The 15,565-nt window shown below is 56.7% G+C and overlaps 1 protein-coding gene across 6 annotated transcripts in view; it reads left to right on the forward strand.

Moving 5' to 3' along the window:
- LOC104333456 (VAC14 component of PIKFYVE complex) overlaps nt 1-15,565 on the forward strand; it is a 156,169-nt gene that overhangs the window by 105,966 nt on the left and 34,638 nt on the right. For 5 of the 6 annotated variants that reach the window (XM_075434120.1, XM_075434122.1, XM_075434121.1 and 2 more), the window contains 2 exons: nt 4,536-4,680; nt 4,974-5,039. In XM_075434120.1, coding sequence (XP_075290235.1) covers nt 4,536-4,680; nt 4,974-5,039 — 211 coding nt within the window. Of the gene's footprint in view, nt 1-4,535; nt 4,681-4,973; nt 5,040-6,450; nt 7,105-15,565 lie in introns of those variants that run through there. The other variant, XM_075434125.1, reaches the window with a different exon arrangement.

Raw genomic sequence — 15,565 nt, forward strand, 5'->3', positions numbered from 1 at the left:
TGGTGGCATTTTCTAGGAAACAGGGACCATGTCTGTGCCAAGAGAGACACGGGCTCCTGGGAGAGCCTGGCTGCGCAGGGCTGGAGGGACTGCGGGGCTCCCTGTGCAGGTGGGCGTCCCCACTTCCAGCTTCTGCAAAAACCGTCACTGAAAGTGGACCAGGACCGTGTTTCAGAGGTGCTGGAGCCTTCCCGTGGCCCAGCTGACCCTGCTGCTGTCACCGGTGTGAGCCCCAGTCGGGCAGGGGAGGCGGAAGCGCGGCGGGCTGGAGCAGAGCCCAGGCTTCCTTCTGTCAGTCTGAGCTGCTGCAGGAGAAGATGCAGGCGTTTGTCCTGCATTGCTGGACCAAAATAGCTGGAAGGTGCCTTTGAGGCTCTTGTAACCGCTTTGGTGTTTCAATACAAGACCTGGATGGTTGGAGACAACTTCCTAGCTGTACTGCTGGGTGGATGGTCAGGCACGGCCGGCAAGCGGTCAGCAGGGCTGCCAGGGTTCGATGCGTGGCCGTTGGACAAGGGTAGCAGGACCATGATCCCTCACCAAGCTAAATACAGAACGTGGGGGCTCCAGAAGAGCCTTTGTGGTCCTTCCTGGTGCAAGGAAGGCTTCTTGTTTTGGGTGGTGGTCAGCAACGCGTGGACACGTTGTTCTGCCGAAAGGCCAAACAGCTGCCACGTGGCTAAACTGCCCAAGGCTGCGTTTAAATCTGACTTTATAACGTGGTAGTTAGGGCTTAGTACAAAGCTCAGATTGCTGCTGCTTGTCTCACACTGGAAGTTGCCATAGCCCTCTGGAGCCCAGCACGCCTTGAGGGGTGAACTGGGGAGCTTCTTGAGGTGATGAACGCTTGGTGGAGGGTAGGGACGGTGTTGCATGCCCCGCAGCACCCAGGGGATGGATGGCTGAAGGCAGCACAATGGCTTGCTTTGAGCTCGTGCTCCAAGCCTGCCTTGGAGTCCTGCTCTCTGGCAGCTTGTCTGGTGGAGTCCACCTTTCGGGTCCAGGGTGTCCTCTTGGGGAGGTTTCTTCTGGCCCTTCTCTCCAGCCTGGGCCGAGGAGGCGGGTTCCCTCCCTTGCACAGGAGGGTTAACCAGCTCCTGCTATGCCGTCGGGTGGGTGAGCTGGAGGGGGCACCTCGGGCACGCCGCCCTAGCCCTTCTCCCCGCGACGTGCAACTCGTTGGACTGCGTGCCTAGACCTTAGCCTCGTCACTTCGCTGGGAGAGCAGCTCGCCAGGGTGCTGCGGGCACTTCCCGCACTTGGAAACCACAGTGAGCAGAAGGACGCCAGGGGCGCCGAAATGAGGGCGACGGGGGACGAGAAAGCGACAGCTTGTGGGACCGATAGCGGAGAGGAGCCATTTACCTCCTGGCCGCTGGCTCGAGCCCGTTGAGCTGCACAGCTGCCAGCCCGTATGGGAGGTGCCCTTGTGACTTGGACCACAATGAAAGAACCTGGATATTTCCACCCTTGGCAAGGCCGCTTAAAGGCCTAGAGCCTGACCGAGACCTTAACCTTGTCTGAAAATGGGGTCAGGAAAGCAGCTGGGCCAGGCAGGAGGCCAGGAAGGAGACGACAACTCAGGCCTTGGCAAAGAAAGGGCAACTGCTGAGGAGAGCAATGGCAGAAGCCCTTGAAGAAAGGGGAGAAAGGAGAAAATGAGCTGATAAGGGACCTGGGGTGAAAAACATCTCTGTGGGTTGAAAGCAGTGGGAAAGTGAGCTCTGTTCCCATGCTGGAGGATGCATTCTGAGATGGGGGGACACGCTTAGGGGGTGGGTCTCCTGCCCCACCGCTCACCTTGAGCAAAGGGTGCCGGTATCCAGAGGTGAGAGCCTGGTACAGCCCACATCGTTGCTCAGTTTGCCCTAAAAACATCTTCTCGCCATCAGAGGCGAGGCATGGAGGCGGTGCCAGGGCCGCGTTCATCCTCCGGAGGAGAATCTGGGGTAGTGGGTTAGATGGAAGCAATCGCATCCGACATCTGCCCTGCCGCAGATACTGGCGCTGGGGATCGCATTAACTCAATGCTGTTACTGCTGCTCCCGCTCCGCGCTGCCTGGGGATTAAGGAGAGCCGGGGCAAGCTGCGAGTCCGCTGCGGAGCTGCAGCTGCAGCAGCGCTCGCCGTTCTCTGCTGCTGCCTTCCCCCTACCCCAGAAAAGCAGCGGCCTGTGGGGATCAGATGCTGCTCCATCTTGGAGGCAGAGGAGCATGGTCGGTGGGGGATTTTTAGCCCAGTTTCACACATTCAGCAGACCTCTTGCCTTTCAGGATGGTGCCCTGGTTTTGTGCTGAGTAAACGAGCTCCTTCTCTGCTGACAACCCCCCCTAGAAGGTTTATCTCAGGATAAGGATAGCCAGCGAGGAGCTGTGCCCCACTGCCGTTCCCCTTAGCAGTAGCTGAGCCCAGCGGAGCTCATGGCATGGCTGGAGTCTGGCTGACTCGAGGTGACACCAATGCTGCCCGCTACCTCCTGGAGTCAGCTCGGGAGGATTTTGGCTTCAGCCACCCTGGCTCTGCCCCCACCCCGCTCCCGTGCGGGTGCTGCGTCGCTGAGGAAGGGGATTTCAGGAGCAACGCTGGCACAAGCCGAGCTGGAAATGGTTTGTTGCTGTGCTAGCAGTGTGGCATCCTCCTCTAACGATACCAGCCCATGTCCTCCCCGCTTGCTGCCCAGCACCGCGGAGCTGGTGGATGCGACAGCGTCGAGGCTGCCTCCAAACCGACCAGCTTCACCTGTGGCTTCTCTGCGCCATCCTCTCAGCCACATCCTTCTGAGAACGCACAACACCCTGAGGGGTTTTTTCCCCCCCCATCCTGTACAGGCGGCGTGTATTTTGGCGTGGAGATGTAATCGGGTCGAGGCTTCGTGCTCCTCTTCCATCAGGAGCCCTGTGCCGGGTGGGCAGTAGCTGCACCACTGCCACTGGTTTTACAGGAGAACCAGATGCGGGGCTGGTTCGGGCCAGCTGACATCGCCTGGGATGCTGCTCCCTTGGACATCCCCTCTCCCGAGCAACCCGTGCTCCGCGTCCCTCCTCCTCCTCGGTTCTGCACGCCTGAGCGTTTGGCCCTTGGCGGTTGTTTGCAACATCAAAGCGAAACTTAGTCCGACTCGAAATGCAATTTGCAGACCCCAGTGTCCGTTACGTGAGGCAGATCAAGCGGTCGGATGTCTGCAGGGCTGTGAGGGGCCGCAGCCTCCTCGTCTCGCCCTGACAACGTGTGTCCTGGGGAAGATCAAATCCTATTAAGCTGCAGCTCTACTTGCAAATTATACCGTGAGAAATCTGCCCCTTAGGGTTTCTTATCAAACAAGATGCAGAGCAGCTCCGCGCGCGCAAGAAATATCAGCCAGAGTCTGGTCCAGACTTGAATCATTTAGTGGCTTGTGTAGGACAGGAGCGACTTAGCTCTTCAATCCAGCTGCCTCGTGGAGGTCTGCTTCAACCACCTTGGCTCCAATCATCTCTACTTAACATGGTCTCCTGTGACAGGTACTTCCCATGTCCTTGCGGCTGAGGAGGTGAGAAACCATCAGGTAGACTTCAGGATTGCAAACAGAACAAAAAAATACCATAACACAACCTCTTCTGCATTGGGGTCTCCTGTCCCAGTGCAGGTCCCAGCAATCTGGGGAAAAACTGGGGAGTTTTTCACCGTAGTAAGTGCTAAGGGTCTGCAGGCCATGGGTGTTATAGAAGAGGCGATGTCCTGGTGAACTGAGGGAGCTGTTTGCTTTCATCCCTGGTTGATGACCAAGAGTTATCCTCATCTTTTGGGAAACGAGATGATGTTCTCAAGGCAGCTTTGTAGCGGAGAGCTGCATCCCAAAAACGCTGCCAGCCATCTGCAGTCCTCAGCACAAGTCTGCTGGGATTAGCAGAAACTGGATGTCCTTGCCCAGTAGGGTGGCCCCAGCTGGTGGAGTCTGAAGACATGTGGGTTGGTGTTTGAACTAGTAAAACTGGGGTTGGAGTCTGAATCTGTTTTATGGATCTCTAGTCTTTGAACCCCAAATCTGGTGACTGCAACACAGCCGTGGTACTGGATTCATCTAGCATGGTGGCTTGTCCTGCGTGGGTACCAGCTGTTTTGGCAAAGTGGTAAACCTTGAAGCCTGGGAGATTTCTGTTTCCAAAGCAAGTTTTTGGTGTGCTGCTGTATCTCTCATTGTGTTTCCCCATCTCATAACGCCAGTCAGAAGCTAACTAAGCCATGCCACACAGGCAAACGTGGCCATGTCCAGCCGTGACCCTGAAGGCTTGCAAGTCTGGAGCTTGCTTCCTAGCTGTCATGACTTTGAAGACTTGAGCGCAGCTCCTGGGCTTGCAGTGAGCAGATCTGGACTCCCGGAATAAGAAATGCAGGTGGCCGCGCTGCGTGGGGCAGGAGCAGGCCAAGGGGACGGCTGAGGTTTCTTAGGCTTTGAGCAGTTTGATGCAGCCTGTGGTGTGTCATGGACCTCCCCGCTGTGGGAGGAGTGAGTTGGACATTGCAGTACTGAACCAGCCTCTCTCCTTTCCGTGCAGCTCCGAGAGGATCCAGGTGACCCTGAACCTGGATGGAATAGTTCAGGTGCTGGACTGCCACCTTCATGACACGTCCATTGGGATGATGACCAGAATTGCAGTCCTGAAATGGCTCTACCACTTGTACATCAAGACTCCTCGTAAGGTAAGTCGCGGACTCGGCATGTGAGCCCTCTGCTTCCTTCGTGGGATTGACCTTGTCTGCCACTTGCCTTGGAAAAGGCTCTAATGATCTTGGTAGCATTGCAACCAAGCGTCCGCCTGCCTTTTCTGAGAAGGCTTTGGCTGCTGGATACCGCGTAGGTAAGGGAGAAGAGCTTTTTCGGCTCAGGTGGACAATGGTAGTGTAGCTTTCGGCAGCCTCCCCTGGGGTAAGGGGTCCTGTGGCAGGGGTGACCAGGACTGTAGGACTGATGCCATCCATCTTTCTGGTTGTAGATGTTCCGACACACCGATAGCCTCTTCCCCATCTTGCTGCGGACCCTCTCAGACGAGTCAGATGAGGTAAGTGCTGCAGCCACTGCAAAAGTCCTCCTGAAAGCTTACTGTCTCCATATCTAGCTGGGCTTTGGATTTTTGGTGTTGAACCAAAATGGATTTTGTGAGGCTTGGCCAGTGTTGGTACTGGGGAGCTTAAATCTGTTGGCTAAACTGAAGAAGACCCAATGCAGAGGTCATTGTCCGGCTGAAAGCCCTGCTGTCTGGGTTAGGCTGGCGTGTTTGGGACTCTCTGTATAAACCTTCCTCTCTGTCTCCAAGAGCTGATCCCTCAAAGCCTACCCCTAAAAATCACCTACCTGGGAGGACAGCTGGGGGCTCAGGCCCCTGAGCTGGGGTCCTCCCCAGGTGGGGGCTCAGTTGTGCTCAGGTCCTTGGTGAGTGGGAATTTGGGTGCCTTGCAACAGCTCGTAGAGATGCGAGGGGCATCGTGTCCGGCCGGTGCTGCAAAATCCGAGTCACGAGGCAGTTAAGTAGCTCCCACTGCTACCAGTTACAGAGTCACAGAATCTCAGCATGGTAGGGGTTGAAAGGGACCTCTGTGGGTCATCTAGTCCAACCCCTGCTGAAGCAGGATCACCCAGAGCAGGCTGCACAGCACCGCGTCCAGGCGGGGCTTGATTATCTCCAGAGAAGGAGACTCCACAGCCTCCCTGGGCAGCCTGGGCCAGGGCTCCATCACCCTCAGAGGGAAGAAGTTCTTCCTCGTGTTCAGATGGAACCTCCTAGGCTTCAGTTTGTGCCCATTGTCCCTTGTCCTGTCGCTGGGCACCACTGAAAAGAGTCTGGCCCCATCCTCCTGACACCCACCCTGCAGATATTTGGAGGCATTTCTAAGGTCCCCTCGCAGCCTTCTCTTCTCCAGGCTGAACAAGCCCGGCTCCCTCAGCCTCTCCTCGTAGGAGAGATGCTCCAGTCCCCTCCTCATCCTCGTAGCCCTCCGCTGGACTCTCTCCAGTAGCTCCTCATCTTTCTTGAAGTGGGGAGCCCAGAACTGGACACAGCACTCCAGATGGGGCCTCACCAGGGCAGTGTAGAGGGGAAGGAGAACCTCCCTCGACCTGCTGGCCACACTCCTCTGGATGCATCCCAGGATCCCATTGGCCTTCTTGGCAGCCAGGGCACGCTGCTGGCTCATGGTCACCCTGTCGTTCCCCAGCACACCCAGGTCCCTCCCCACAGAGCTGCTCTCCAGCAGGTCCGCCCCAAGCCTATGCTGGTGCCTGGGGTTGTTCCTGCCCAGGTGCAGGACCCTGCACTTGCCCTTGTTGAACCACAGCAGGTTCCTCTCTGCCCAACTTTCCAGCCTGTCCAGGTCACGCTGAATGGCAGCACAGCCTTCTGGTGTATCTACCACACCTCCCAGTTTGGTGTCATCAGCAAACTTGCTGAGGGTACATTCTAACTCTTCATCCAGGTCGTTGATGAAGAAGTTAAACAAGACTGGGCCCAGTACTGACCCCTGTGGGACACCACTAGTTACCGGCCTCCAACTAGACCCAGCGCCGCTGATGACAACGCTCTGAGCTCTGCCATTCAGCCAGTTCCCGATCCACCTCACAGTTCAACATCAGCCTTGCCTGGTGAGGCTGCAGTAGATGCCCAAGAGCTGCTTCTCTGCCCCAGGCATCACTCAGACCCGAGCAGCTAAGGCTCTGGGCCACGCTTGTTCCTTTAGCCCCTTCCAGTGTCCTCGAACTCAGAAATCAGATGCTACTTCATGGTCTGTGCCAGCATGCCTTTGGGGCATCTGCCCCAAGCCCTTCGGGGAGCCGTGCTCTAGGTGGGAGTTTTCTGGCTCGCTGGTTGCCTTCTCCGCATCGGCTTTGCGGGGGCTTCGTGTTGGCTGGGAACAGCTCGGCTTGGAAGTGAGCAAAAAAGGCAGCGACGAGCGAGCCAGCTTGCTCTGCCTTTGCTCTCCTGCCTGCTCCTTGCGCTCCCGGTGCGGTGCTCTTCATCTCTCCCTTCCCGAGGTGCTGCTGGTGCAGCCTCCTGTTTCCTCATCTTTCTTCCTCACCCCTCTTCTCTGGTTCCAACCATGTCAATTTTGGCAGTTTTGTCGTCTTCTCCCCCTCTCCATTGCACCCTGGAGCGTTGCTGGAGCCTGGGTGGGAGGCTGGCAGCTTCGGCACGCAGCTGGCCCGGGCACTGGTGCCGCTTCTACCACCAGCCGGATACTTTTTGCCCAGAGCTGCGAATGATCCTGGTTTCTCAGCCCAGACCTTCCTCATGGAATAAAAGTCACGCGCTGTCTGCTTTGGTTGGGCACCAAACCCCAACCCCACGAGAAATCGCACGCGCGAGTGGGGTCGTTAAGAGAGGAGGGAAGGGAATAAGCAAGCGAGGGAACGGCTTGCGAAGGCGAGCAGCGGCCTGGCCGTTTTCCACACCCTGCTGCTTCCGATGCAAACCTCTCCAAAAGATCCCCGAGCACACATCTGCCTTTGCAACGCTCTAGAAAGCCTGCATCTTGCAGATAGTCCCTCCAGCTTGGCAGGAGATTGCAGTGAGTCATGTTGCAATTACACTGCTTATTAATATTTGAAAAAAGGAGTGAAGAAAGGACCCTGGTGATGCATTTCCTCCATGTGACATAACTGGGAATGGCTCAAAAGTAATTTTAAGCTGATTTATTTAATCCTGTCTTCTATTTATTTAAATGTTTGGAGGGTTGTTTTTTTTTTTAAAGGAAATCCACTGACGAGTCAATCCATTAAACACCACTGCTCAGCTGGCTCCCAACCAGACTTGCTGCTCTCTGCAGAGGAAATAGAAGTGACTGAAATAGCAGGGGGGTTTTGGGCTGGGCTTTTTTGCGAACAATGAGGGCAGATTGAGCTAGCTAACCTCCAGCATCAGCGCCTGTTAGAAAAGGGGACGCGGGTGCTCTCTCAGCCATTACTCCCTGCTCGGTACAATGTTTGTACGCGCATTCGCGTGGTCCTGGAGCAGATCCCCAGAAGCTCTTGGCTAACGGGCTGGGGATCACCGGGTTAGTGTGGGGTCCTACGTGAGATAACCCACCAGCGCTCTGATGAGGAAGCATCTCCCTCCCCTTTCCAGGTAGGGCTCCGTGAGTTGTATGGTGTAGCACAAGGTGTGCACACATCTTCAGGGGGGGGTTTTGCTGCCTTCACCCTGCGATGCTGCCCTCCCCAAGGGGACGTGGCTGGGCACCAGTGCCGGTCCCATCTTTCTTCCCAGCGAGGCTGAAGATCCTTTTGTGGCTCCCCTGGCCCCCACGCACGCTTTGGAGGCTGGCTGTTGCTCTCCTGACATGTCCCGAAGCTGTCCTGGAGCAGTTGTTTCTCGCTAGCTCCTCGCCAAAAGAAAATCTGGCTTTGGAGGGTCGGTGCTAGTCAGGGTTTTGCGTCAAAATGAAAGCCCATGCTCAGGCACCGTGTTTTTAAGGTCTGGTCTTGTTGAGCTGCTCAGAGCAGCCTGTGCGCTTGCCGTAAATAATCCAGCCCAAAGCAAGGAGAGGCTCGCGCTGGATGGAGCTGGATGCCTGCCCTGTAAGTTGTCATGCCTGTTTTTATCGCTGAAGTAGCGCAAGGTGTTGCGCCACCTTCACCGTGCTGAGCTGGGGCCAGGATCTCATGATGCATCTGCGGTGTCCTGAGTCATCTCTGCCTTCTCTCCTGTTCCCCTTCCTACCCAGTTCTCCTGTGCCAGTAAAGAAATGATCAGGAGACCTGGTTAAGATTCACAAAGGCAGCGCGGAGAGGTTGGAGCGAAGCTGAAGCGAGCGGTTCCCTTTGATATGTAGAGAAGTCGGGATCCAGGGTTCCTGGCTGTCAGATGCTGTACTGCTGCACTGCGTCACCTCGTGCCGGTTCCCATGCTTCCCTGGCAGGGAGGTGCTCCATCCCGCATTTGAGACGTGGCTTTGAAGGCAATTTTTAAAAGCCCTGGTTAAAATTTTACGTGCTTAAGAACTTCCTTACAGCTCCAGGACTTAACAGGATCCTGCTGGGAATGGGTTTTTCGGCACAAGCCGCTCCTTTTGGCAGTGCAAACCTGGCAGCCCTGACATCTGCTTCAAGAACTGGTGTTAGAAAAGGTGAAAAGTCAAAGCCCAAGCACCCTTTGGGAGGAGCGGGCTGGACCTTCCCACCTGCAGGTTAAAAGCACCGCTGCTGATAGGCGTTGCGGAGAGGAAGAGCTGCTCCTTGGGTCGCCTCCCTCTGCGAGCTCTGGTGCCAAGGCAGCTTCAGATGTAGCTGTTCAGCTCCCTGGGTCCTTCCCGGCTGGATGTAGGTGCTGAGTTCAGGCGGACGCAACAAGTGGTGAGGGCGTCTCTGAGAAAACCATGAGACGGTGACGCTGGTGGCTTACTTTCTTTGCTTTGTTTTCCTTGCTCTGGCTCTAAAATGGAGTTGTTTCTTGACGGCTGAACGTGTTCCTGTTTCTGTATCTTGTGGGGGATTGGAAGTTGTGTGGGGACTTTTGTCTGACTCATGCAGGAATGACGCGTGAGGTGGAGCTGGTGTCTGACGTGAAGCAGGATAGACCCCGGCTTCTTCTCAGCTCTGCTAACATGAAAACCTACCTGCAGCGGCCAGGCAAGGCTTTGAATACAGCAAGACGATCCAAGTGATTTCTGAACTTGCAGTTTGCAGCTCTGTCTCCTAGAGCATCCTTCGGAAGTCTGCTCCTGGCGCTGGACAAGAGTCGGGACCCTTCCCTAGGATTAGCTGAGCCTGGACTGCCACTGCCTGCGGAGGCAGCGATGGACTTGAACGTCTGCGTGACCTTCAAGCCAACTTTTCCGTGACAAGCTAAAACATTTTGCCCCTCTCTTGGGTTTCCAGTATGAAACTAGGAGAGGAGGAACCCCAGGTATGGGGGTATACTGGTATTCGTGTCTCTCCTTTGTTGTTAACTCCTGCACCTCTCCTGCGTGCCCTGCTGCAGCATCGCAGGGTTCCGAAGCCCAGGTCTCTGCCCTGCGCTCTGAGCTGTGCTGTCGCACCGAATCCTGGCGGACTTCTCCCACTGCGCCCGATTCCCAGTGCAACGAAGCTGAGCGAAAGCTCGTGCCGAAGTGAGTAGCTGTCTTAGCATGGTGTGGAGCTTTGGTCTGTTGGTTTTAGATCAGTTGTGCTCCAGCTCCCAGCCTTTAATTTGCCACAGCTGAAAGATTGTGACCCTATGCAAAGCAGAGGGGCTAAACTAAAGACTGAGAAGAGGAGGACTCTGATGGACGTGTGCCTGCCTTTCATTTTAACGGGTTTGGTGGTAAAGCTGCTCTGGAGAGACACTCAAAGCTACAAGCTTCCAAAGCAGGAAGGCCACTCGTTTTCAAGAGGGACATTATGCTGAGGGTGAGCTTAGGACTGAAATGGTGGGGTTTAGAGAGAGGTACATAATTTCAATTGGACGGTGGAAAATGTGGCCAGCCCAGCTTGCCCTGCGTGGAAGCTGCCCATAAGCAGAAGTCTCAAAGCAGGGTAGGGTGATGCTTGCTCCAAGGACTCGAGGCGTTGCAAGGGCGCTGGGTTGGAAGACAACCCATGCGCTGCGTTGTGCAGGAATAGGCAGCTTCTTGGGGGGAGCACGAGCCACGGGGAGCTGCTTGACTCAGCGCCAGTTCCAGACCGTAATTGCATGTCTAGCCCGTACATATGCTTATACAGCTTAGACACGTACTGAACAACTAGTGGGAACCTGGCAGTGTGGGCTCGAGGTGGTTTCCAGCAGGTGCTCGTAGCGTTCCGTCTGAAAACGAGGAAGAATTTCTTCACTCTGAAGGTGATGGAGCCCTGGCCCAGGCTGCCCAGGGAGGCTGTGGAGTCTCCTTCTCTGGAGATATTCAAGCCCCGCCTGGACGCGGTGCTGTGCAGCCTGCTGTGGGTGACCCTGCTTCAGCAGGGGGTTGGACTGGGTGACCCACAGAGGTCCCTTCCAACCCCTACCATGCTGGAATTCTGTGATTCTGTTCCCAAGTGAGATCATGGAGCAGAGTAAAACCACAGCAAAGCTGTCTGCTGCGGAGAACGGGCAATCCCTGTCCTCAGGAGCTGGCTCGGGGTGGGCCCGGGCTAGGATGAAGGTGTGGGATGCAGGAGTTGGTGAGCTTGGCTTTGGGTGCCTGGGTCCCCGAGGTGCAGAGGGAAGTACTGGACGGCAGACAGAGTAGCAAATAAAAGCAAACACTTCGCCTGTCATAAGCTCTGGGACTCCGGGTGCTGAACTTGAAGGGGTTGCAGGCGTTCAGCCCCCCGCAGGGATGCTCTGGGGCAGCTCCGGCTTCCTCCAGCCCCGTCACCTGGCTGGACCCATCCTGCCTCCTTCCCTGCCCTCAGATGCGTGAAGAAATATCTCCCTGGCATCCCGCCCTGCGACTGGCACCGGGCGACGTGCGTGCTGAGCTCCCCATACGCCAGTTCAAGACATTTAGAGAGGGGCTCTGAGCTGTGACGGCGTCTGACCGTTGCCCGACAGCAGTGGGGACAAATGGGGGATTTGCAAAGGAAGGAGGGAGGACGGGGAGTTTTTGGGTCGCAGCTTGGTTTCGGGTGGGTAAGGCTGTATTACCAAGCGACCCCCCCACCGCCTGCTGTGTTTGCTGGTGCTGTGAGCGTGTGTTAGCACGGCCTGGCAGGATTTGCCCTGGGGAGGAGAGGAGAAGCCCCCAGCCCCGCTGCCTTCCCTCTGCTCCCCATCCCCTCACGGCCCCGGGCTGAAATCCAGGGGCTGTAAAGGGGGAAAAAAATGTCAGAGGATAAAAGTTGCTGTGCCGTGGACCTGAAAAGAAGTCTGGTTAAACTGGTGTGGGAAGATTAATGGTGGTTTTTCTTTTCTTTTTCTGTCTTTAAAGCCAGTGGAGGCGGGGGGGACGCAAGTTTGCTTTTCACACTGTGTGTGTCTGGGGCTCGGCCAGCCTCGCTGCTGGCTGCTCTTGGCTCCAGGACTGCCTGCCCGTGCTCACCTCCCCTCCCCTGGCTACGGCTGAAAGGTTTGGAGGAAGAAGGAAAAAAAACATACATAAACGAAGCCCTCTGGGGAAGCCTCGGTGCACGCTGCGGCAGCGGGGGACTGCATTCGAGTGGTGGAGCGGGAGGAAGCACCCAGCAGCACCTTCAGCTTTGCTGGTCCCCACCGGGTCGCTCCTCCAGCCCCGTGCCTTGCTGGTTCTGGTAACGCCGCGAGGTTTTCCACAGCCTCCATGATCTCAGTTTTCTTTGAAGGAGTGCTTTGCAGTCCTTTACCTTCTTGTTTTCCATCTTGGTAGAATCTGGCTTCAGCTGAATTCCCTTCTCCCTAGCGAGACGAACCTTGTACCTGCATCCCATTTCATTGCCCAGGGAATACCAAACCTCTGGGACAGCCGAGGCTGCCTGTGAGCACCTCCCTGCTGCACGCAGGCATTTTAATCTGTCACTTCTTTTTTTTTTTTTTTTTTTTTTAAGCTTTTCCCTAAATCCCGGGAAGGACGGCATCTGCAGGAGCTCGGTCCCTAGCCTTGCCTTTGTGCGTGCCCCAGGAGCTGCTGCTGCAGCCTGCCATGGTAGCCAGCGTGTGCTGCGGGGTGCTCAGTCTCGCTCCCAGGGGTCTGCAGCAGATTTGGAGTCACCTCCCCTTCCTCTGCAACAGGCCAGGGCCACCCCAGTGTTTTGGCTGGAGGCATATTCCCTCCTCAAGAGCATCACGGTGATGCTTTGCATGCGGGAGGTGCGTCCCATCCGGCACACGCCGTTTGGGTGCTGCTTTTCCCCTGCGCTGCCACCAGCAGAGCTGGTCTCGGCTCCGTTCAACCAGAACAAGGGGCAAATTAACCTGACCTAGATCTGGCAATGCTGGAGAGACCAACACTTTCATGTGCCCTCAAAATCCGTGCTCTGGAGGCTGTGCAGGGAGAAATCCTGCCTATTCCCAGGGAGGAGAAATAGCTGCTTATTTATAACAGCTGATCTAGAAATGTCTGATAACCTGCTCCTTGTCCCCCAGCCATGCAGAGAGCTTGCCCCTCTCCATGCTACTCTTCAGCCCCGTGCTGGGACCGGCTCACAGCGTCGGCTGGGTTTCCCCATGCATCGTGCCGGTGCTTCCCCTGCTCCTCCCAAGTCACGCTAACCAGCCCCACGCTCGCCCGGAGTGGGGCCACACTGCCCTGTATCTCGGCATCGCTGGGAAACCTTCGCGGAAATCCCTTCTGGGCTGGGAAAACGTCCTTGGTGGCTGCTTCTCCGGGCTGGCTGTCAGGATCACGCCCGCATCCAGCAGCTGGGAACAGCTCTGGCCCTGGTGCTCCCAGTGCCGTTGGGTCCGACGGCTGCTCGGCTCCTGATGGATGGGACCGGCTTGCTCCTGGCGCAGCCGGCCCGTTGCCATGGCAATGGCAGGATATTGCTTTCTTACAGCCTCCTCGCTCGCACAAAGCCAGCCGCTGGCTCCGGCTTTGCTCAGCGCAGGGATGTGCAGCGCATACCAAGCGCTCCTGGCTTTCCTCCGTCCCCGGCTGGGAACCCGCTCGAGCGTGCGGGGGAGAAGCAGCAGGAGCCGGGGCTCCCTGCCTCTTTCCCACGGCTGGAAGACCCCGGGTCTTCGCGGCCGCCCGCTCCTCCTCTTCCTTCAGGTGCTCGTGCACCCGTCCCTCCTGCTTCTTATTTCCTCCATGTTTTTCGATTGCAAAATCCAGCCCACGTTGCTTTTTCCACCTTATGCCTGTGACCTCCACGGCCGGCTCGGGGAGACACCCCTGAAACTCTCCAAAGCTGGAGAGGTCCAACCATGCCCTCAGCAGTGCCGATCGCCTGGCCGGGGCGTCCCGAGCCCAAGCAGCGTCTCGGAGATAGAGCTCAGCCCATGGCTCTGGGAGGTTGGATCAAGGATCCGACCTCGCAGGAGGAGACACGGCTCTGAGAGCTTTGGGAGGCAGCAGGGGTGATTTTTCGCTCAGCCCAGGGTCTTGGTCCTGTTTCCTGATGCCGCGGGAGCTGCCGGTGAAGTCTACGCTGGAGGATAGCCCGAGCGTTCAGCAGGGTGGATGGGCTCTGGCGGGAAACATGGCAGCAGCAAATGCAGCAGGGTGGTGATCACGGGCGGCTGGTCCGTGCGTACGTCGGTCGTGTTGATACGGCCTCGGCATGGTAGGGTACATCATCCTGGTTGTGTTGGCACACGTGCTGGGCTCAGCAAAATCCGTAGCGTGAAAGAGAGTCCCGGCTCTCACCTGCCTGCCGGCCCCGGTAGCCAAGCCTGGAGTCTCTTTGCCAGTTTTAGCCAAAGACAGCGAGACCTGGAAACCTCCATGGTGTTACTTCCCCAGCTGCGAGAGCCTGAGACCTGCGTTAGTGCCTTCCCCCTCTCCAAGGCTGCAAGCTCAGCTCAGCCATGTGATTAGCCCCTAGAGAATCTACACAGGGCTTCAGGAGACCGGGCGGTGTGAGCTCTGCTCAGGGGCATCCTCCACTCAGAACGGAACGCCATCGGCATTGCTGTATCTGAGGCACCGATGCTTGAAAGCCCTGCAAAGCCGGGCGGAGAGGGGGGAGCAAGGTCTTTCCACTGCTGAGGACCGTAGCGTCGCGTCCCTGGGAGAGGACGAAGGCTGGCAGCGACGCACCCGTGATGGCAACGAGGTCCCATCCTTGACAGCGTGGCGGAGGTGCCCTGTTCTTGGGGGACAGCAGCATCGTAGCTCCTCGGTGCGCAAGTTGTTGTTATCTTCTGGTTTTTCATCCCCGGGGAAGCCACGGGCTGGGACTTCATCGTGTTTATGGGCACAGGGTCTTCCCAAGCATGCTGGAGCCTCGTGGTGCCCACGGCAGGCTGCTTCCCCACAGCCAGCTCCGTGCCAAAGCCTGGACACCTCGCTGCCTGCTCAAAGGCTACTGGGGACTTAGAAATCAATTACCAAAAAAAAAAAATCAGATTAAGATATCTGCAGCAGAGAAAACCAGGGACAACTCTTTTTGCTTTTCAGGGGTCATATTTTCAAGCTTTACATGACAAAAAACGATGCTGTTGGCTTTTTTTTCAGAGTTGAGGGGTTTTTTTCTGGTAGCTCAGAAGCTAAAACTCCCGTATAACTGCAGTTCCTCAAAAAGATGCCTCGTGCCAACACATGGAAAGCCTGGGATGCTGTGCTGGTGGGCGGGGGGGTCGGGGTTGTGCTGTGCTGGCTGCTGATGGGTTGGACATGGCAACCGGCCCTTCTTGGCAGCCTTTCTGCTCCACGCAGCCCTGCTACGCTCGGAGCATCAGGGACGGCTGATGAAACATCTAGACCCAAGGACGTTTGAATGAAGGGGGACCGAAAATAGCCTGAGACATGAGCAGGGTTGAGAACGAAACAAAAAAAAAAACCCCACCCTGTAATAACTTCTCCAGAAATGCTACTTACAGACTAATTTGGCGGCTTCTGGAAGGAAAGAGCGGTGAAATGCAAATGGCAGCTCGGCCTTGTCGGGGTCCTGAGCGCAGGCAGCCGAGCCTGCTCTCGGCTGCTGCCCTGCGCGGGGCGAGCTGGGGGCTAGGGGGACAGGCAGGCAGGGAGGGAGGCTGGGGTTTGCCCCCGAGGGCAG

The sequence above is a fragment of the Opisthocomus hoazin genome, chromosome 12 (genome assembly GCF_030867145.1).
Source record: "Opisthocomus hoazin isolate bOpiHoa1 chromosome 12, bOpiHoa1.hap1, whole genome shotgun sequence".
NCBI classification, from domain to species: Eukaryota; Metazoa; Chordata; class Aves; order Opisthocomiformes; family Opisthocomidae; genus Opisthocomus; species Opisthocomus hoazin.